A 23,050-nucleotide genomic window follows, 5' to 3' on the forward strand; every position below is an offset into this window, starting at 1 on the left:
GGTTTGGGGGAGAAGTTGGGTTCCAGCCACTCAGCTTTGGGGGGGTCCGGGAAACAGGCGGAAAGAATCTTGGGGGAATGCAGATGGAAAGGTGGGGGAAACGACTCGTAGGAACCCCGCTGCATTTCGAGGCCACTTTTGCTGAGAACTTTGGACTATCCCAGATGAAAGGTCCGAGTTGAGGTGCTTTGTCTCTGCGGGCAGAGGAAGAAGTCTATACTGCTGCTTGGTGCGTGTGTGTAGGTTGTAGGGTTCAGATCCCTTCAAAACCTTCATCCTAAACCTCACCCCTAAACCCCATCCCCCGCAATTATCTGGCCCACAGCGCTCCGGTTTAGTTGCCAGAAGCAAGAACCGTCCAGAACCTCCCAATTCCGTCTGGTTTTGAATCCCCTAGAAGTTTCAGCTAGGACGAGCTCCGGACTCCTTAGAGTGATTTGGGGGGAAGCTTTGAGGACTGTCTTGCACCCCTTTTTCCCGCCAGACACCCCACCCACACCCACACACACACACTCCAACCTCCCACCTTGAAGGCCTAGGGGGAGGCGATGGTCAAATGGTCGCTGGTGCATTTAATAACTTGGCTCCAGCGGTCATCACTTATTAAATGCGGGGGAACTGGCTAACTCCCGCCACCAGCAGGAAATCAAAAGGCTTGACAGGCTGACTAGTCTAGTCCAGGGGTGGGCTTTCCTCTAGCAGGGAATTGGAGCTGTGAAACCTGCCCGGCAGAGAGCTTTCTCCCTCTACCTTTCTTATGTAAAAGAAGGAATCACACCCAGCAGACTGGGTTGCCCCAGGCTGGAAATCCCTGTGGCTGGCTGATTGAATTCAGCCAGTTCATTCCTGGAATATTTCTGCAGCCCTATAAGAAGAGTTACTTAAGTTATTTATTTGTTTATTTTGGTTTGGGGGCCACACCCAGCGGTGCTCAGGGGTTGTTCCTGACTCTGCGCTCAGAAATCTTTCCTGGCTCAGGGGACCGTATAGGATGCCGGGGATTGAACCTGTGTCCATCCTGGGTCAGCCCTGTGCAAGGCAAACGCCCTACCGCTGTGCTATCACTCTGGGCCTGAGAGTTACTATTAGTCACAGCCAGGCGCAGCTGGGAGAGGAACTAGAAGCCAACAGGAGGAATCCCTTTAGTATAAATATTTGTCAGCCACATTTCCCTTCATTTATAGGTTCATGGAAGTTGCCGCTATTTCAAGAATTAGAAGCCTAACTCTGGCCTTCCTGATTTGGCATTGTGGAGCCCTTTGAGAGAGGTCTCTGGGAGTCTAGCTGTCACCGGAATTTTGTTGGTACAGGTCAATGATCACCATTGCAGAGGGTTCAACTTTTGCCCCCGTCGCTAGAATTCTTGGTGTCTGTAGGATAGCAACAGAAAGGTTGGATGGGGGGATAAATAAACTTTTAGAGCAGCCCACTTATTGAACAGAATGGCTAGGTCCCTGGTACCACTGCCTCGATTGTGTAAATATTTAAGCAAAGAGCTAAGATTCTTTGAAAAGTAACACTTATGTTTATTCATGATTCCCTCTCATATTCAGGACTTAGTTATTTAAGTTGTTTTTTTTTTATGCCTTTACATATATTTAATGTGGAAATTTCAAGATGCCATGCACTTAAGAGACGCCATAAAGTACTCTCATTGTTTGTTAATGGTATTTGCTTTAAGGGAAAGATGGAACTGAGTTTTTTTGCTCCCAGTTGACTCCTAAAGTCTCCAGCCCCTGAGCTCCAGTTTGCAAATCCCAGCCTTTCTTGCAAATGAAAAAATGAGCTGTTTGATGAAGAATATTCATCATTTCAGTCAATATGCTGCCTTCAGTCTGCTTCAAGCTAGCTGGCATTTGCAACTCTCTTTTCAGTAGAGAATAATGTTTAGGGGGTCTCTTGGCTCCCCCTTTGAAAGAAAAAATTTCTTAGAAAAATTGGACTAAGAGCTGCCTAACTTAAAGAGCTCAAATTCTTACAAACTTTTGCACAGGAAAGAGAAGAAAAGAAAGTGGGTGATTAAAAGAACCACTGGTTTTCATTATTTTCTTCTTTTTTTTCTTTTTGAGATATGTAGCCATATTTGGTTCCCTAGTGTCCTAGAGAAAGTAACCAAAAACATGGGATTCTTTTAAAACGTTTTTGTTTGTTTGTTTTGGGCCACATCTGACAATGCTCTTGCGTTATTTCTGACTCTGCACTCAGAAATCACTTCTGGTGGTGCTCCAGGGACCATATGGAATGCTAAGGATTGAACCCTTATCAGTCACATGCAAGAAAGGGCCCTTCCCACTTTACTGCTTTCTAGGTCAGGCCTATAAAGTGGAACTCTTCACTTTACACGCTGATTTTCAGCCTTTTGCAGGGAAGCTATGCTGTAAATGACTTGGAAAGGGAAGTTTTGTACATCTTCCAAGTGGAATACATGTCTTTTAAAATCTATACTTAATATACTTTCTTTCTTTTTTGGGGGGTGGGGGGTGGGGTCACACCCGGCGGTGCTCAGGGGTTACTCCTGGCTGTCTGCTCAGAAATAGCTCCTGGCAGGCACGGGGGACCATGTGGGACACCGGGATTCAAACAATCACCTTTGGTCCTGAATCGGCTGCTTGCAAGGCAAACACCGCTGTGCTATCTCTCCGGGCCCATACTTTCTTTTTTAACTAGATGAATGTCATTTGCCATAAAAACAGGTTTCAAGTAGGTGCTTTATTATTTAGTTTGGGGGTTGGAAGAATTTCTCCTTGTTTAGTGCTCAAGGAATTTTTGGTGATATTCTTAGGATCATGTGGTACTAGAAATTGGACCTGGCCTCCCTCATGCAAAGCATGTACTCCAGTACTGCTTCAAACTGTCTCCTCAGCCTAGCTGGCATGGCCTTTATTTGAAGGCCCTGTATATCTGATGGTGATGCTTAGAGAAGTGGGGAGAGATTTTGCTGCACCATCACCCTCAATCTTCATCCTCTGGGAATATTGACAAAACTCTGGAAACATTTTGGTGGTTCTAACCAGAAGTACATGGCAGACCCAACTATCAACTGGATTGGACATTTAATGCCTAGAGGCCTCAGAGGCTGTGCAATATCCTCTGATGTAGAGGACATGTGAAGAATTATCCCCCCCAAATCATTGCTGGACTATTATTACTTTGTGGGCATCTGTTAACAAGATTAGGCATCTTAATCTAATTCAGATCCTCAAGAAACCCACTGTGTTCTTATGCAACACAAAGCAACCATGTCAGAGAAGCCTTTTGTTTGTAGCAGATTCTTTTACCCTTGGCAATGAGAGTCTCAATGGTACCATAGATATGAAGGAATGTGTTGTGTTCATTGACAACTTTGGATTGGCTTGAAATCACAGGATTTTGGAGCTTTAGAAAACAAAGGGAATTCTCAGACTACCTTTTCATTTGATAGATGTAAAAACTGAATTGGCTAGAGATAAGTGACCAGTTAAAGTCTTAAAGAAGCTTGGGATGGGACATTTCTAGGTATTACACAGAAGTGGAGAATTTAGAAAACATATTCATGGGCCAGAGTGGTAGCATAGCATTTGCCTTGCACACAGCTGAACAAGGACAGACGTGCGGGTTCAATTCCAGGCATCCTATATGGCTCCAGAGCCAAGAGAGATTTCTGAGCGCAGAGCCAGGAGTAACCCCTGAGCACTGCTGGGTGGATGTGCCCCCCCCCCCCGCCCTCCCAAAAAAAAAAAAAAGAAAAGAAACTGATATTCAGTCAAGTGTCCTTTATATCAGCTTAGACCTCACTCTTTGAGAGAGAATTTAGAGAACTATTCTCCACAAGTAATAGACTCTTTAAAGGGGGAAGAATGACATTAACCACTATTTGAGAGAATTTAGAGAACTATTTTCCATAAGAAATGACTCTTTAAAGGGGGAAGAATGGCATTAACCACTCTCACTGAGGAGCATATGCCTGCGTATGTCAGCCTCAAAAAAAGGAGATAATTCAGTTTTGTGACCTGTGACTCTCCACTTCTGGTGCCTGCCCCATCCTTCCACTGGGTAGAGTGGACAACAGATGGTTCCACAGACACAGCAGATGCTGCTTTTGAATCCAGGTACAAAACAGAACATTTGAGATTTTCTCTCACTCCCCTGCCTTTATGGGATGAGTCATGTGTATGAATGAGCAGGGTTAAATTGAACAGAAGGAGGAATATAGAGGCTTCGGGATCATGGTTGTTAAAAAGAGCACCTGGCATATAAAAATTGAATGTGCATTTGGGCCCGCTGGGAGAGAAATTCATAAACTAATAACCCAATAGCTAAAAACATCTGACTGCATAGCACTTGTACTTGGAATCAGAAAATAATTCAGATTTACTTTTCTTTTGGATAAATGTGACAGCGTTCAGGTAAAATTCTCTGAATTATTTGCCAAATCCATTCACTTGTCTAGAGAGCACAGAAGTTACAAATCAAATTTCTGTTTTTGGTGTACTTTCTCTTAACCCCAACTTTTACTATATTTTACCTGGGAGAAAGAAGTGATAATAATATAAAATTGTAAATTTCTTGAGGGATTATTAAAAGATGGTATATATAATTATATAATCTAGGAAGTTATCATTTCAGTGAATTTTTGATTATCTGAGAACACACACAATTTGGCTTTATCTATTATAACCTATAACTCTGTTCTAATATTTGCATGACTACAATGAACCATTATCAAGTGATTATTATTTCTAGTTCTGTGTCATGTAATGTTACCATTGCAGTTAAAATCCTCTAATTCTTGCAGTCCAGAATTTTTTTAGTAAGAATGTCTTTCTTGGGAGAACTCAGAGCTTTGGAGTAGGTAGTAGGTTATAGAAGGTAGCTTATCATTTTGACAGACAGCCAATGTGAGTGAATCTTAAAAGGCAAAGCATATTTAGAAATGATTTTAAAAGTGATAGTTGTTTAATGGGGTTTGCATCTAGAGCTACAATAAAATGTTTAGCAGCCTTTTATTATTATCTTTAATCTAGTCATTCAGCTGATTTACCCTCTTTGCTCCTCCTATCCTTCCAAAGATGGAAAAGGATATACTAGTTCTTTGATTAAGTTACTGTTGGTTGAAAATATTTATTTGCATTTGATTAATGTGACTCTTACATTTTGAATATGGCAAAACATGAAGAGCAGCTCAGGTTTTCATTTTCATTCACTCAACATATAAGGCAAAACTTTGATGTTTCCCAAGAATTGGAATCTTCTAGGATTAACTTTTCCACAGTTATTTTCATGATATTTAAAGAAGTTTCTTACAAGTTGATAAGAAATGTTGTGTTGGATTTGTTTTAAGGACAAGATTGTTGATCAGTAGGAGACACTCAAGTCAATAATAATAATAATAATAATAATTGAAATTTGGCAAGAAATGTAGGGGTTAGAGCTTCTTGCTCTAAGAAGCATAGAGAAAAAGATAAAAAGCAATCATCTAAATTCTATGGCAGTGTTTCTGAGAGATTTTTTGTTTTTACAAGAGATGATTTGTTTAGTATGTGGTTGGCGATGTTTTTAGATAAGCTGCTTCTCCTAACTTTCCAAATTAAGAGAAAAAAACATTTGTTCATGGTTGTTGGTCTTTAATATTGGTCACTTTAGCAGGGTCAGCCCTTTCTAAGACTTCCTGCTCCAGTAGAGTTCAATGGAAATCCATTGTGGGTCATCTGAGACTATTTTGTTTGCATATTGCACATGACTTCTTCAGATGACTGTATGTTTTGGGAATTAGCACAAGTGATAGTGAATTTACTACACACTATAATTTGTTGTTGTTTCTTTTACATTTGGGGGCCACACCCAGGAATGCTCAGGGGTTACTTCTAGCTCTGCACTCCTGAATCATTTCTGGCAGTGCTCAGGGGAACAAAGGGGTTGTTGGTAATTAAACCCTGGTGTGTGGAATGCAAGGCAAATGTCCTATCATTTTTACTATTTCTCCAGCCCCTGCTGCTTCTTAATCACTGTACGAAGCAGATAAAAACAAAAAAAGCAGCTCTGGCATTCTTTTGACCAAATCAGAGGCAATCTGACTGATGTATGAGTAGTGATTCCCAGCCAAGAGATATCCAGGAGGGACTGAGAAGTGATGTCTGGCTGCCACAATGCTGACATCACTGCTGAAGTCGGTTTTTAAAAACAACTTCAGATTTACCTAGGAAATGGCAAGTCATGGGAATGCAGACAAAATATTTTTTTATACACAATGCTGAGTCACCTACCCCTACTATACTGCATTAAGGTAACTCTGACAGGTCTTCTCTTCACTATGCCAAAACTGTTCACTGTGCCCTTGGAATGTCATTGGTGGAATCTTTTCCCAATTAGGTAGCTGCTGCTTTATCTCTAAAACATGTTTCTCTTCTGTGATCATTTCCATTTCCTGCATTGTATAACTGGCACTTCTGTTATTTAACCAGCATCTACAAGATTAAAGACTCGGATCAAAAAAACACTCTAGTTCACTCAAAGAGGTTTTAAATGTAAGGAAACCTCTGCTAAAACCTGGTGAAGATAGGCACAGAGACTTGCTCTAACACTCATTTCTGTTGGTTATTTTGGCAGAACCAACACTAAGCCTGGTCTCCTTACTCATGTTCCTGGCAGCCTGAGCAGTGTTGTTTGTACTACATAGGCCATTATGATAAAAATAACATCCTAATATAACCATTTCCTTTATTAGTGGTCTTATGGACAGATATTAAAAACAGCCTTGATTGCATTATATTTATTCAGTTCATTGATCTCTGCTAGTCCAAATCTTTTGGTTTGTTTGTTTGCTTGTTTTCTTTACAAGCAATAAATAATCAAAATGTAGTTAGCTGGAAGGGAATAAAAAAAAGAAGAGTCATGGTCTTTATTATAATCAACAGTTAAGTAATGGAAGAATGATATGAGTAAGGGTTTCTCTATTTTATTGTATTTTTAAGAGTCATGCACTCACTTTTAAGTTAGAGGTGAGAAACGTTGTGCAATGCATGTACTCTACAGGTATTTATTCCATTTCTCCTGAGCTACTTAAACCCTGATTAGTCTCAAGGCATGAATGTTGGGCAAAGGATAAGGAACATAAAATATTAAAAATGTTACCTGAAGAAATTAAAAAGGAATCTTCTGCATTGCTTTCCCATTGTGTCCTTTGCAGTGCATTTTTTTTCTACATGTTGTGCTAGTGTACATTGACTAGGGACATATATGCAACCATGGCCTCTGTCTCCCCATCTTTAATGTATAATGATACTAAATTCTTTTAATTGGTTGTTTGTTTGTTTCTGGGCCACACTCGGTGGTGCTCAGGAATTACTCTTGGCTCTGTGCTCAGAAATCATTCCTGGCAGGCTTGGGACCATATGGGATGCCAGTGATGGAACCCAGATTGTCACATGCAAGGCAAATGCTCTACCCACTGTGCTATTACTCCTGCCCTGCACCTCTGTTTTTGTCTAAAAATGAATCTTAAAATATATTTTATTCAATAGAGCAATATGAGGGCAGTATGGTGGGAAAATGCAAGTTTGCTCCTATTGATGCTTAGCTAATAATTCAAGCATGTTTTTAGGTTCAAGAAGGGATATCTTAAGCCTGAACAATAGTAGAATGAGCATGGATCCAACTTAGCTTTGAGTCTTGAGTAAGCCTTAAGCAATGCTAAGTGTTGCTCCCTAAATCTCCTACCTTTAAAAAAGAAGAGGGAAAGGGGACAGAGCAATAGTACAGTGGGTAAAGAGCTTGAACATGGCTGACCAGCTGACCAGAGTGCATATCCTATATGATCCCTGAACATAGCCAGGTGTGACTCAAAAGAGAGAGAGAGAGAGAGAGAGAGAGAGAGAGAGAGAGAGAGAGAGAGAGAGAGAGAGAGAGAGAGAGAGAGAGAGAGAGAAGATGATGTACCCAGGGTCAATATATTTCTTCAAGTAAGTGCCGAAGGTGCTTTTATTCCTGGAGCATTCCTAAACTCAGGAATGAAATTTGAAGAGTGGCTGTACACAGAAATTCAATTTTCTTATTCTGTGACTTTCTATTTCTTTGTCTTTCTCTTTATTGGATGCTCACAAAAAAGTTGTCATTTTTATGGTCTATAATAGACTGATAATAATTACCTATACCTAGGGATAAATTGTATCAATAATAAAACATAAACATCTAGAAACGTAACAGTTATTTGAAAATATTTTAGAATTTCTTATCTGAAACTAACACTTTTTTAAGGTTTTATGAAGAGTATGAAAATTAGTTCTATAATTTTCTGCCTAGAGAAATACTCCCATTTTCAAAAATGCAGTAATATAATGTAAGAATATCTACATTATAGGACTGGAGATATATTATAGCAGAGGAGGACTTGCTTTGCACATAGCTATTTAGGGGTCTGGGGGATTGCAGCTGACTTGGGGTTCTATCCCTAGATTGCTTATATGGTTCGCCAAGCCCAACCAGGAGTGATTCTTGAGTGCAGACAGAGCCAGAAATAAGCCTTGAGCATCACTGAGCATCAAAACAAGATTCTATACCATATTTTTAGTTTCTCTCTTAATATAATTGTGTGTGTGTGTGTGTATGACCAAGTTGCTATGAGCTTCATTCCATGTATCTATATTTTGTGCTTAAAAATAATTATTTGTGGAAGAAGAGATAATATAGGGAGTAAGGTGATTCCCTGGCATTTGGCTGATCCCAGATTAATCCCCAACACTGTAGAGAATCCCCCAAGCATTGCCAGGTGTGATTCTCGAGCTCAGAGCCATAAGTAGCCTTTGAACATCAGTGGACATGGCCCAAAATCCAGAAAGAAATTCAGGAAGTAGTTGCTGATGTGATCCTATCATTCTCTGTAAAGTGAGCTACTATAGTATTTGTCAGTATGTGTTCATATAATTTTTTCTTTTTTGGTTTTTCGGGCCACACCCGTTTGATGCTCAGGGGTTACTCCTGGTTAAGAGCTCAGAAATTGCCCCTGGCTCGGGGGGACCATATGGGACGCCGGGGGATCGAACCGAGATCGCGATCTTTCCTTGGCTAGCGCTTGCAAGGCAGACACCTTCCCTCTAGCGCCACCTCGCCGGCCCCATGTGTTCATATAATTTTATTCATGTTGGCCTAAAGAATAAATACATTTAAAATACTTTATTACTGAAAAATGTAAACATATGCAAAACTTGAGAAAAGAATGCAATGAAACTTTATGTATACCTATTTCTAAATTTCAACACTTACCTTTATATGCTAATCTACTTTGAACCATAGACTTCACTTTTTTTTTTTTTTTTTTTTTTTGGGTTTTTGGGCCACACCCAGCGGTGCTCAGGGGTTACTCCTGGCTGTCTGCTCAGAAATAGCTCCTGGCAGGCACGGGGGACCATATGGGATACCGGGATTCAAACCAACCACCTTAGGTCCTGGATAGGCTGCTTGCAAGGCAAAAGCTGCTGTGCTATCTCTCCGGGCCCTAGACTTCACTTTTTACTGTAATATGAATTGCTATAAAGCAGACTTTAAAGTGCAATTTTTAGAGATATATGCTCTTAGTATCAGAGTTAAGTTTAAAAATGGTAGTAACTTTCCAAACAGTGCTTATATTTCCTGACTGTCTCATTACTTTTTCTAAGAGTTGGTTTGTTCAAACCCTGATTCAATGAATATTACACATTGTCTTTAACTGGTTTATCTCTTAAATTTCTCTTAATCTAACGTGGTTTCCATTGTGTTGTTTTTTCTTCCCTGGTGATTTCCAGAATGAAAACATCGGTTAATTTTTTTCCGTACACTTGTCTATATTCTAGATTTAGGTTACATCATGTCCATGGTGTTGCTTTTTATATTTCTCTGTTTCTTGTATTTTCATAATTAAAGACAGCTGCTTTTATTTGGAAACTTTTCTACCACACCATTGTTTTAAAGTTAATTTACATTAGTTATGAACATACTAATTGCATTAATATTATCTTTTAAAATATTGATAAAGCTGCTCTTATAATGGTATAATCATAAATGTAAGTTCGATTCATAAAAGTCACATCTTGCTTATTTTGGTAAAAGTCAGGCATTTTACAAGAGGGTCAGGAGGGAATTTGAACCAGCGAGATGTTTTTTCAGGTTGCTTCTGCTTTCTCTCCCTTCTCCAGCCTTCCTTGCTGACTGAAGAATTATCACAGGAAACATGCAGCCAGATTCCTTGCATAGTCAAAAGAATATTTTAAAGGTCAGACAGACAAATATTATTAAAGGACTAGTACTCAATTGATGTTTTACTTTCTTCACTGAAAGTCCTCTTAAATTCTTAACAATTTCTAATAGAAAGCAATCTTGATTTATTTCAAAGTAGTCTGATCCCAGGAGATAAAGCCCATTGGAAGTATGTCATCGCTATTGGCAATGAGTACTTGGAGAAACTTTTGCATGCCATTCCACAGTCTGTTTTTGACAACACTTTACTTAGTACTGCAAGAGATTACTGAGGAATGGTAACTAGTAACTAATTTAAATAGATGGCTTTGTGTTACAAAGAAGTGGAAATTTGTACTCTTCATGCCTCTTCATCTGCATCAACTCTTCACACCATCCCTGCCACTCATCAGTCTCTTCTATGTTACCTTCTTCTCTCTCTCCCATCATTCTTTGCATTTGTCTTTCCCTAATGGTTCCCCTGTTCTCTTCTTTTAGATATTTTTGGGATGCAATAGTGAAAACTCAAAAGCAGGTCGAGTTCTTGTTCAATTTCAGGCACCTCAGCTAGTCATCCCTTCCTCCCCCACTTCACCCCTCCTGCCAGGAATGATACCTGAGCACAGAACCAGGAGTAAACCCTGAGCTCAGCTGATGTATTCCTTTGCCACCCCTCCCCAAATCAAAAGTTCAGAATTAAAGTCAAGAAAAAAATAATCTATGTCCTGTGATATTATATCAACATTCCAGACTCTTCCTTTTTTCACCAATGCAGCTCCCCCCATCACCCTAACACCTGGGAAATTTACATTATCTATATTCTGAAGAGCTTCCTCTGATAGTCACAAAAAGTTTTCAAGTACATTTATTAGACAATTGTGGCACCCAAGTAGTTAGTGTATCTGTGTGTACATGTCTATACATTAGCATTTAAGGATGTCTGTTGTAATAAACTTCATCTGCAAGAATGAGACAATTATTTCCTTTTACCATTAAAATTGCTTCAAATAGGCAGATATTTTGATGACAGTGAACTCCGAGCAACGGGAATTCATTTGTTTATTTTTCAAAAAGAACAATACAGCTGTTCCGTGAAGAAGTTGTTTTGCCTTTTTTCTCTTTGAAACGAAAATTCTGAGTGTAAAGAAAAAATTAAAACAAGTGTTTAGGGGCCAGAAAGATAGCCCAGTGGTAGGCATTTGTCTCGCATGCAGCCAACTTAGGACGAACCTGGGTTCGATTTCTCGGCATCCCATATGCGCCTCCCCCCCAAGCCTGCCAGGAGCAATTTCTGAGCACAGAGCCCGGAGTAAACCCTAAGTGTTTCTGGGTATTGCACGAAACCCAAACTAAATAAATAAATAAATTATAAAACAAGTCTTTAAGAAGTTAAGATGAGTGAGTGGCCAATTAGGAGATTCTATAGAGATGGACATCAAGGCAGGAGAGGTGCTGTCTTGGGGTGCTTACAAACACACTATGGATGATAAAATCTGAAGGGGAGAGAGGATCTAGGAATATGTGCAGGGTTGGCTACTTGCTGATGGATGTGGGGACCCATGAAGTGATGGGGTGGGGTGTATTTGCAGAGATGGAAAAGGCAGAGGAAGATTTTGTGATGAAAGAAAATATTTGTTTGAGAGGAGGATCTGTTTACCAAGTCAGACTCAAAAGGACTGAGGGTTTTAACTGAGGGTGCTATTTAGATCATGGGAGGATGGGGAAATAGCCTGGAATTTCTGACATGATGAATGAGACATTGCCAGAGAAGACCGGGGTTATCGCTGAAGTTTCTAATTAACCATCTTTTGACCATGTTTTTCTGTTGATCTTAGTGAGAAAAGAGAGATTATCTTTTCCCTGCCCATTGTCCTTTCTTTTTAAATTTGGAGCTGACATAGATTGATTTTTCTTTTCAGGCCATTAAAAATTTTTCTTTAGGGTCCCCTCTGCTGGTCTTGGTCACCACAGAAATACATTTTTCCCCCAACTCCACCCCAAATTCAGTAAAATAGTGGCACTACTTCTAAGGGAAGGCTCTAAGACAGTGTCTGAATTCAATTATATGCCATGAGCAGAGGCTTTATTTATAACCTTGCCATATCGTAAACATCAGTGCTGAAAGAGACCAGCCTGTGGACCACCAGTGTGCTGGGTAGGTTTTGTTTGTTTGTTTTGTCTTTTGGGTCACACCTGGCAACACTCAGGGGTTACTCCTGGCTCTGCGCTCAGAAGTCGCTCCTGGCAGGCACAGGGGACCATATGGGATGCCAGGATTTGAACCGCCGTCTGTTAGAATCAGCTGCGTGCAAGGCGAACACCCTACAGCTATCTCTCCGGCCCTGGAGTAGTTTTGAATACCAGGCACCAGGCAGGCATTCTGTGCTGCCAGAGCCTGTGCTCAGTCTGAAGAAACTGATAATAACAGTCTGAGCTATCCTGGCAGTAACAGTAGTAGAAATATTTTAACCAATACCATTGTAATTTTTGGAAACAATCTCCCCCTCCAATTCCTTTCTGTTGTGTCTTTCTCTTGTTGCTATATCATGAGCTTTATTTACTTTAGTTTGTTGGACCATACTGGGAGGTCATGCCTGGTCATGACCCAGAGACCTCGCAGTGCCAAAGACTGAACCCAAGTTTCCTGCATGCAGGGCTTGTGATCCTTTCTGTTGAGCTGTTTCCAACTTTTTCTGTTTGATTTTTCTTTTTTTTTTTTTTTTCAGTGCTGGAGATGGCACAAGTGCTCTGCTACTGATCTATATCCTGAATTTACTTCTGTATTTGCTCCCTCATCCCAGCAATATAAAATGATTTTTATTTTTCTATCTCTTGTTCATGCACTGTCCTTAGAGCAATTTCAGCTACAGTGACTGATCCTAAGAAATGACTTTCCTGGCAAGGTAAAATGATTAGTAATGTGTCCTATACTGTAAAATCCTTCCAAACTTCTTTGGCGATAAGTTACCTAGAAAATGATGTTTATATAGTGGTCAAACTCCAAGTCTCTCTCTCTCTGCTGACACAACACTGCAAACATGCCATTTAAATTTGTCTGTTTTTTTTTAAACTTTGTACCCTGAGGGTGTTTTCATTATCTTGAAACCAAAATCACAGCCGCCCTGGCAATCCGCAACTGTAAAATCTCAGGCTGTGCTGACTTGTCTTTTGAATGGATCGACTTCAATGTTCTTGGTGTAACAGAGTTGATGAATTGTATTTTAAAACAAATGCCAAATTGCGCCAAAGCAAAAATATCAAGGCACTAAAAAATGATTCTGGAGAAGGCTTTTAAAAAAATAGTTTTGGGGGCCGGGCGGTGGCGCTGGAGGTAAGGTGCCTGCCTTGCCTGTGCTAGCCTAGGACGGACCGCGGTTCGATCCCCTGGCGTCCCATATGGTCCCCCAAGAAGCCAGGAGCAACTTCTGAGCGCATAGCCAGGAGTAACCCCTGAGCGTCACAGGGTGTGGCCCAAAAACCAAAAAAAAAAAAAAAAAATAGTTTTGAATTTAAATAATATTACTTTTCAAATAATATTTTTTTCTAGAGAAAAAGTATCGTGATTTACTGTGCCACCTTTCACATTTCTTTATGGCTCCTGGTATTTTTCTAACTTGGTAATCTCTAACCACCAGTCCATGGAACCGTGTTGGTTCACAAGTGTAAAAAGTTTAGAAACTACACATCTACTGCTTGGACTATAACAACCGATTCATAGGTTGTAATGTATGACAGGTGCTTTTGTGCAGAAGTGAAAAATGTGAAGAACATTTCTGACAACAAGATGATGTGTATTTCAGGTGAAAAAAAAATAACAAGAGCATTGGGGGGGGGTTAAGTTTATGGATTAAAGAATAAGCCCAAACATTTCAACACACATTAACTTTTTCCTGTTTAGATTTCTTGTTGTTTTTCTGTCAGATGGGCACCAGATGCATCCTTCTCTTTTCCAGGCCCTTCCATGGACCTACACAGAAAATGTGTTGCCATTTTAAACCCCACTGTAAAGGCACTGCTTTACTCTCCCAGTTAAAATAATGCAGCGAATTTATAATTTTATTGAGATTTCATTTTTTGTCTATATAAAATGCACAGGAAACCACAAATAAACACAGAGCTGTAGATCAAAGAGCCAGAGAAATACTCTCCTCTTCCATATTGACAGATAATTCTTTTCCCCACTGGCTTTCTCTCTTGCCCCTGTGGTAGCACTTTATGTAACACTTCCTTTCACTTCTCACCTTTCTACTTATTCCTCCTTGTACTGCTTCTGAACTCAATCACCTGTGGACTCTGAAGCATCCTGTCTGCAATTTTTGATCACATCATTTCCTCCCTTGTTGGGGAATTCGAACCATACTCTTTCATTTTATTCTTTGCCCTCCTGACTCTGCTGTTCTTGCCCTCACTTTTATCTTCCTTCAAAGTGTACTACAATATACCCCTTTCTCTTCAGAAGGGATGTTCTAAGACCTGAATGTCTGAAACCCTACATATATGTGTGTTGTGTTTTTCTGTACATACTAGCCTATGATAGTTAAATTTGTAAATGAGGCATAGAAAGAGATAAACAGCAATGACTAATTCAAATAAAATAATTAGAATACATTGCAATGAAATTATGTGATTGTCGCCACTCTCTCAAAATACCTTATTTTGCATAATAATTTTGGAACTTGGTTGATTATAGTAATTAAAATTACAGGAAATGAAAATGTGGAAAAGGGAGATTACTGTGTTGGTTATGAGTTTACATTTTCCTAGATTTTTTTTCATTTTGGGTTTTTTCTCAAGTGTTCTCACCTAAAATGGAAAGAATACTCTGGAAGAAGGGTAGGAGAAGAATATCAACAGCCTTTATTTATTTATTTATTTATTTATTTATTTATTTATTTATTTATTTATTTATTTTTGGTTTTTTGGGCCACACCCATTTGATGCTCAGGACTTACTCCTGGCAAAGCGCTCAGAAATTGTCCCTGGCTTGAGGGGACCATATGAGACGCAGGGGGATCGAACTGCGGTCCTTCCTTGGCTAGCGCTTGCAAGGCAGACACCTTGTCTCTAGCGCCACCTCACCAGCTCCTACAGCCTTTATTTTTTAATCACCCTTTGAAAGGCCACAAATAGCTAATTCTTCAGATTTTGAGTTGAATTGATTTGTAGCATTGATAATGAGAAAAGTGAACATAGATACAGCTATGACAGACAAACTAAAGTTTGGGAACATTTTTGTACTTGGTATTAAATTTGTAAGTAATCAGGTTTTTAATGCATTCATGGACCCTATCAGATTAAACTGAAAGATGGATATTAAGCATGAATATTTCTTACATGTTCTCTGTAATGCATCTCTATCCAAATTAGCTTCAGAGTCTCTAGGAAAGGGATAAACAGACCTAGTATTTGTAAATAAGGAACCACATTTGAGAAACAGGAATGTAAAGTTTGTTTCTCTACTAGATAGACATTTATGGAAGAATTCTGCTTTGTAATATTTGGGTACTTATTTTGTATATATATATCTATCATTTAATGCTCAGTAGTTTTTTTTTTTTATAACATATACACACACACACACACACACACACACACACATATAAAAGAAAAAAGAAAGGGAGTCAGGGAGATAGCACAGTGGTAGGGCTTTTCCTTGCACACAGCAGTGGTTTGAATCCTGATATCCCATTTGGTCCCCCAAGCCTGCTAGGGGTGATTTTTGAGCACAGAGTCAGGAGTAACCCCTGGGCGCCACCAGGTGTACCCCCACACCCCCCCCCCCCAAAAAAAAAGGAAAAAGAAAGTTTGAGAAAATTAGGAGAAACAAATGTTGCTAATCCAAAATGATAAAACCTTTAGTAGCGGGGCCGGGCGGTGGTGCTAAAGGTAAGGTGCCTGACTTGCCTGCGCTAGCCTTGGACGGACCGCGGTTCGATCCCCCGGTGTCCCATATGGTCCCCCAAGCCAGGAGCAACTTCTGAGCACATAGCCAGGAGTAACCCCTGAGCGTTACCGGGTGTGGCCCAAAAACCAAAAAAAAAAAAAAAACCTTTAGTAGCTTGATACTCTTTGTGTTTGTTTACTTTTTTGATTTCTGGGCCACACTCAGTGGCACTCAGGGGTTACTTTAGGCTCTGCACTCAGAAATCACTCTGGCAGGTAGGGGGACCATATGGGAAGCCCTACTCCCATCCATTTATTCTCTTTTTTGTTTGTTTTTATTTTTGGACTACACCTAGCAGTGCTCAGGGGTTACTCCTGGCTCTGCACTCAGAAATCTCTCCTGGCATGCTTGGGGGACTTATGGGATGCCAGGAATCAAATCCAGATTCATCCAGGGTCAGCCATGTCCAAGGCAACTGCCTTACCACTGTGCTATCTCTCAGGCCCCTCCCTCCCATTTATTCTTGTCTTAAAGATCCACCTATTTCCTTGTTTCTTCAATTCAGAAATATATAACCTGAGGGAAGTAACCAATGCAGACACAACTTCCTTTGGGGGTGGGTGGGAAGTTTTTATATCAGATAGTTTTTGTGATCTCTAACAATTGCAGGGGTCACTTTGAACAGTATTCTTGATTCTATCTTGAACCAGGTCTGCAGCATTCAAGGCACACCTCCTGAGTACAGGATATAATTATTTCTCTAACCCTGGTTTGTCCAATTTAAATGTGGCAGACAACCAGATACTAGATGTTAACTGGCAGTAGAAGGGACCAAGATGGGGCTTTATCTTGATTTTTATTCTCCACCTCTGTGAGATAAGTCTCAACTCAGATTGGTGTTGCTGTTTAGGCCAAACCGATATCAGCTGACAGTTGCCCAAAGAGACAATTGTCTGTGAGATGGAGAAAGTACTGATTCTGAGGAATAGAAGACTTGGCCTCAGTCAGCAGCATTAGATTCCAACTGGGAGGGGAAAAAAACATCATTATTTTGAGATTTATTTTAAGATATAATAATGCCTTTAAGGGTAAGATTTTGAGTCGGGGGATAAGATTTTGCCTGGGGAACCCAAGGCAGAGCTTATGATGGAAGTTATAGCTGTGGAAGGTGTGAGGTGCTCATCTTTGGGAATTCAGCCCTCCCTGGTGTGGGGTGACAGTTTCTCCTTAGACTTCCTAAGTTTAGACTGAGAAGGCCTGCGAGGTCTTGAGGAAATGGGGAAGAGGGTGATTGAAATGGAAAGCTTATGTACCTATGGGATGATGTGAGTCAGCAGAGGCTAGAGATAACCTAGAGACATGATTCTCTTCCTCAAGTTTGTCACCCAGTTATAAAAACAAGCATATTATTAAATTGATCTTTATCTTAAAAGTAGTGCAGTTTATATAGAGACCAGAGAAATAATAACTAGTGTCTGGGGCTCCTGAGTTGTTGGAGTGTTAGAGGGCAGCCTCGTTGGTACCTGAGCTCAGTGAAAATGTTTACATAGTATTTTCACTTGCAGGATGATTAGAAAGTCTTTCATTAATGAAAGACATTCTTGCGATAATAATTTTCAGACACAAAAGAGAGAAGGGCTGGAAGTTCCAGCTCACCTCAGGAAGCTCACCACAAAGAGTGATGAGTTTAGTTAGAGAAATAACTACAATTTGAACTATCCTAATAATGAGAATGATGAGAATGTATGAGGGAAATAGAAAGCCTGTCTAGAGTACAGGGGGTTGGGTGGGGAGGAGGGAGATTTGGGACATTGGTGATGGGAATGTTGCACTGGTGATGGGTGGTGTTCTTTACATGACTAAAACCCAAACACAATCATGTAGGTAGGTAATCAAGGTGTTTAAATAAAATATATATATAAATAAAATAAAAATCTTTCATTGTTATTGTTGTTGGTTTTATTTTAGGGCTACACCCAGCGGCTGCACTCAAGGCTTACTCCTAGCTCTGTGCCCAGAAATTGCTTTGGTTGGTTGGGGCCGAAGAGATAGCACAGTGGTAGGGTGTTTTCCTTGCATGTGGCAGACCCAGGAGGAACCCAGTTTTATTCCTGGCATCCCATATGGTCCCCTAGCCTAACAGAGGTGATTTCTGGGTCTGGGTGCAGAACCAGAAGTGACCCCTGAGCACCACTGGGTGTGGCCCAAAAACTAATCAATCAATCAATAAAGTTTTTTTTTAATCCTTAAAAAAAGAGAGAGAGAGAAAGAAATCATGCCTGGCAGGCCAGAGGGGATTGTATGGGATGCCAGGAATTGAACTTGATCTGTCACAGATAGGGCGCATGGAATACAAATGCCCTACCGTTCTGACCACTAGAAAGTCTTTCTTTTTTTTTTTTTTTTTTTGGTTTTTGGGCCACACCCGTTTGATGCTCAGGGGTTACTCCTGGCTATGCGCTCAGAAGTTGCTCCTGGCTTGGGGGACCATATGGGACACCGGGGGATCGAACCGCGGTCCTTCCAAGGCTAGCGCTGGCAAGGCAGACACCTTACCTTTAGCGCCACCGCCCGGCCCCTAGAAAGTCTTTCTTAATCAGAACTGTGAGCCTTTCTTTTTTCTTTTTTGGGGTCACACCTGGTGATGCTCAGGGATTACTCCTGGCTATGTGCTCAGAAATCGTCCCTGGCTTGGGGGACCTTATGGGATGCCAGGGGATCGAACTGCAGTCCATCCTAGGTTAGTGCATGCAAGGCAAATGCCCTACTGCTTGTGCCTCCACTCTGGCCCAGAACTGTGAGCCTTTTTAAGGGAAGTGATCATTTGTAGTTAATTATTTTGACAGAATAAGCATTTGATTTTGTTTATTCCCTCTCCTTTCCCTCTCCCTTTGTTAGTGTTGTGATGTCCAGTGGTGCTCCTGGTTGTGATGTCTGAATACTCTAGGCAACAGTGCTCACACACTCTTGCCTTCCTGTGTAGCAGAGGTTGCCCACTTGCATCACAATAACTAGGCCTCTAATTGTACTCATTGTTGTAAATCAGGGCCAGGGTTCAAATTTGCCACCTCCCATATGTGAGACATGTATCATATCAATGAGCCACATCCATGGTCCATAACCAGTAGTTTCTTAAGTTAGCATTGTTTAATATGTCCAAACATTATTATAGGCATGTGTCCATTTTTATAAATTTTTAATTGTAGTAATTTCCTAATCTGAATCTTAAGAAACAAGAGTGTTCAGATCAGTGCAAATGAGAGAGAAAAGGGCTCCACTAAAGGAATATGAAATCAAGGATGAGGATGGTGCATTTGGGGCTACAGGAAAAACGCATCATTTAAAAATATCTCATCCCTACCCTGCCATGGAAAATACTTTCTTCTATCTTGTTGTTGTTGCTTTGTTTGCTAAGACTGGCAGTGCTCAGGCAACTCCCTGTTCTATATTAGGGATCAGATCACCCTCTGTGACGATTCATGCTCAGGGAGGCTGCCCCGAGGGGGATTGAAGTGGGATTGACCCCATACATGGCACTCACTTTAATGCCTGTTTTATCTCTCCATTTCTCTATTAAGTGCTTTTTCTTTTCTTTTCTTTTCTTTTTTTTTTTTTTTTTTTTTGCTTTTGTTTGTTTTGAGGCCACACCTGGCGGTACTCAGGGGTTACCCCTGGCTCTGTGCTCAGAAAAATGCTCCTGGCAGGCTCAGGGGACCATATGGGAGGTCAGGGATCAAACCTGTGGCCGTCCCAGGTCAGCCACATGCAAGGCAAACACCCTACGGCTGTGCTCTCACTCTGGCTCCGACATACTTTTGTTCTAATGCTTGCCAGGGCTTTGAAAAGTGCTTCATTCAATGTTTATGTTGCAAAGGTAAATATTATAGCCTCCTTTTAAGAAAACATCTTCTAATACTCATGTTATTGATAAGCACTCATGTTGATAAATGTCAAATAAACCTTTTCCTTTATCAGTAAATTTTTCTCTGAGCTTCTGAGCAGGTCATAAATCTAGTGGAGACATCTAAAGGAAAACCCGTTGTATCATCTTTGAGGGTGGTTGCTAGGACTCAAGAAACAACTGGGCCTCCAAAGACTAGAGGAAACAGTCCTTTTTATGTATTACTAGCCTAATCCCTCCACCTGTGTGCAGTTAGAGATTTGTTCATCTCAGACGTCATCGATGTCCTCCTAAGTTATTTTTCTTTGACACAGAAAGCATCTCAGGTGAATAGTCTTTATTCATTATTTTGTTGTGTAGCTGTATCTTCTTTGTCACCAGCATCGAGTTTTGACTTAATTGCCTTAGATCATACTGCAAGGTTATGTGTTCAGATGAAGGCTGACCAAAGGAAAAAAATTTTTTTTGAGGAAGTAGGGATTTGGGTCCCTACCTGGTGTTGTTCAGAGATTATTCCTGGTCCTGTGCTCAGGGATGAGCCCAGATAGTGCTTAGCAATTTCAACTGGGGTCAGCTGCATACATGACAAGGACCTTACATGCTATGCTATCATTCTGGCGCAGGCCTTTTATTCCCAAAATAGTTTTTATTCCTTTCTGAGACACACCCAGTGATGCTCAGGAGTTACTGTTAGCTCTCCTGATTGTGTTTGGGGAGCCAGAAGGGATACAGAGGATCCCATCTTGGGGGGCTACATGGAAGACAAGTACTCTATCTGCAGTATTATTGCTTCCCTAATAGTCTTATTTATTTTTTATTTATTTTTATTTTTTAGCAGTTTGTTTATTTATTTATTTACTTTTTTTTTCAGGCCACACTCGGTGATGCTCAAGGGTTACTCCTGGCTCTGTGCTCAGAAATCACTCCTGGCAAGCTTGGGGAACCATACGGGGTGCCAGGAATGGAACTGGGTCTCTCTCGGGCCAGTTGAATGCAAGCCAAATGCCTTCTCGCTATGCTATCTCTCTGGCTTCCTTATTTAGTTTTTATAACCAAAACTTTGTCACGTTTCCTTCAGAACCTCACAAGTGGTTGATCTTTCCTTTAAAAAAAAAATAGTTTTATTTAGAAAATGAATGGAGTACCAAGAGAGGGAAGTAGGGGAGGAAGGTTGAGAGAGAGGGGAAAGAGCTACTCTTTCATTGTCTTTGGTAAAAATTTTGTTCCTTGTCCTTTACAGATTCCAACAAGATTATGGCAGCAGAGCCTAGCCACACTCAAAAGCAGCTGGATTTACAAAACGGTAACTTGGGGGCAGCTGACTTGGTGGCCAATTCCCTGGAGAGCGAATCTCCCGACATGATGGAGAGCCTGAGCCCAAAGAAATATTCCACCAGTCTTCGATTTAAGGCCAACGGGGACTATTCCGGCTCCTATTTAACTCTTTCCCAACCTACACCTGGTAAGCGGAGTCCTTCTCCTCTGGGAGCCAGCGTGAGAAGTAGCCCCTCTTTGACCAAAATCCAGGGAAGCAAGCCGTACTCTAGCGAGGGGCCTGACAAAAGCATTGCCATGAAATCCCCCTCTTCTTTCCTCAGCACTCCTTCATCCCTCAGTGGCTATCCCCTAGGGAGAGTTGATTTGGACTCATCCACTGGCCGTGACAGTGAGAGGCCCCTGAGACTCTCTGAGAAGCCCCCCTATTCCAAATACAGCTCAAGGAATAAGTCTCATGACAGCGTCTACTTCCTCAGTGGACTGGAAGGCCGAAAGGCCTCTGGCTCACTGCTGGCCATGTGGAATGGAAGTTCTCCAAGTGACACCAGTGCCACTGCGATCAGCAGATCCGGGGCAGCCAGTATGCCTTCCAGCCCAAAGCAAGCCAGAAAGATGAGCATCCAGGACCACCTAACACTCCAGGCCAAACTGTCCAGACACAAGGAGCCCACCTCTGAGAACTCCCATTTAAGAACTCGAAAATATTCCAGCAACAGTTTGAGTCATATGGGCGCCTACAGCAGATCCTTGCCCAGGCTCTACAGGGCCTCGGAGAACCAGCTCACGCCTTTCACTTTGCCCCCAAGAAACTCACTTGGCAATTCCAAACGCACAAAAGTGGGGGACAAGGATCTACCTCAGGGCTTCATAGACCACGACAATTACCTGAATTTTTCTTCTCTGAGCTCAGGGGCTGTGCCCTATAAACCCTCCTTGTCAGAAGGCAGTCCTTACATCAGTTCTGCTCTCAGTGTCCCGGCCAGTCCCAGAGTGGCCCGCAAGATGCTGCTGGCCTCCACCTCCTCCTGTGCCTCTGATGACCTGGAGAGGGCTGTCAACTCCGGCCATTCCTTTCTGTCGAGCGATGGGGACAGAATGCTTCTGGCCAGGAGGAACTTCTCTTGCGGGTCAGAGTTGGATGTCACGGATCTGGACAGTCTCAGACAGGCCTCAGGAACTCCCCAGCCCGTCCTGAGGGAACGGAAAAGCAGCATTAGCTCCGTTTCAGGGCGTGATGACCTGATGGAGTACCACCGACGGCAGAGGGAAGAGAGACTCAGGGAGCAGGAGATGCAGCGATTGGTAATTTTTCATTTTTCTTTTTTCTTTTCTTTTCCTTTTTTTCTTTTCTTTCTTTCTTCTTTCTTTTTCTTCCTTCCTTTCTTAATTTTTCATGTTTTCTTCCTTCCTCCTTTCTTCCTTCCTTTTTTTTCTTTCTTTCTTTCTTCCTTCATTTCTTTCTTAATTTTCCATGTTTTCTTTCTTCCTCCTTCCTTCCTTTCTTCTTTCTTTTCTTTGCTTTCTCAATTTTTCATGCTTTCTTTCTTTTTCTTTCTTTTTTCCTTTTCCTTCCTTCCTTCCTTTCTTCTTTCTTTTTCTTTCTTTTTTCTTTATTTCTTTTTGTGCCTTACCTCCATATTATCTCTTTAGCCCTATTAAATAATTTGGGAGGATTCTCACTTATATATTCTAGAAGTTTGAATAATTTAAATAATGACATGTTTCTTGATCACTGGCTAGTTATTAGATCTTGCCTGTAAGGTAAATAGCATATAATGTTATTTTTGTTGGGTTTTTTTTTG

At 41.0% G+C, this 23,050-nt stretch overlaps 1 protein-coding gene across 1 annotated transcript in view; it reads left to right on the top strand.

Annotated features, from left to right (window-relative positions):
• PHLDB2 (pleckstrin homology like domain family B member 2) overlaps window positions 1-23,050 on the top strand; it is a 142,308-nt gene that overhangs the window by 14,779 nt on the left and 104,479 nt on the right. The window contains exon 2 of the mRNA XM_049785385.1: window positions 21,211-22,550. Coding sequence (XP_049641342.1) covers window positions 21,211-22,550 — 1,340 coding nt within the window. The remainder of the gene's footprint in view (window positions 1-21,210; window positions 22,551-23,050) is intronic.

Source organism: Suncus etruscus, chromosome 13 (genome assembly GCF_024139225.1).
Source record: "Suncus etruscus isolate mSunEtr1 chromosome 13, mSunEtr1.pri.cur, whole genome shotgun sequence".
NCBI lineage: Eukaryota > Metazoa > Chordata > Mammalia > Eulipotyphla > Soricidae > Suncus > Suncus etruscus.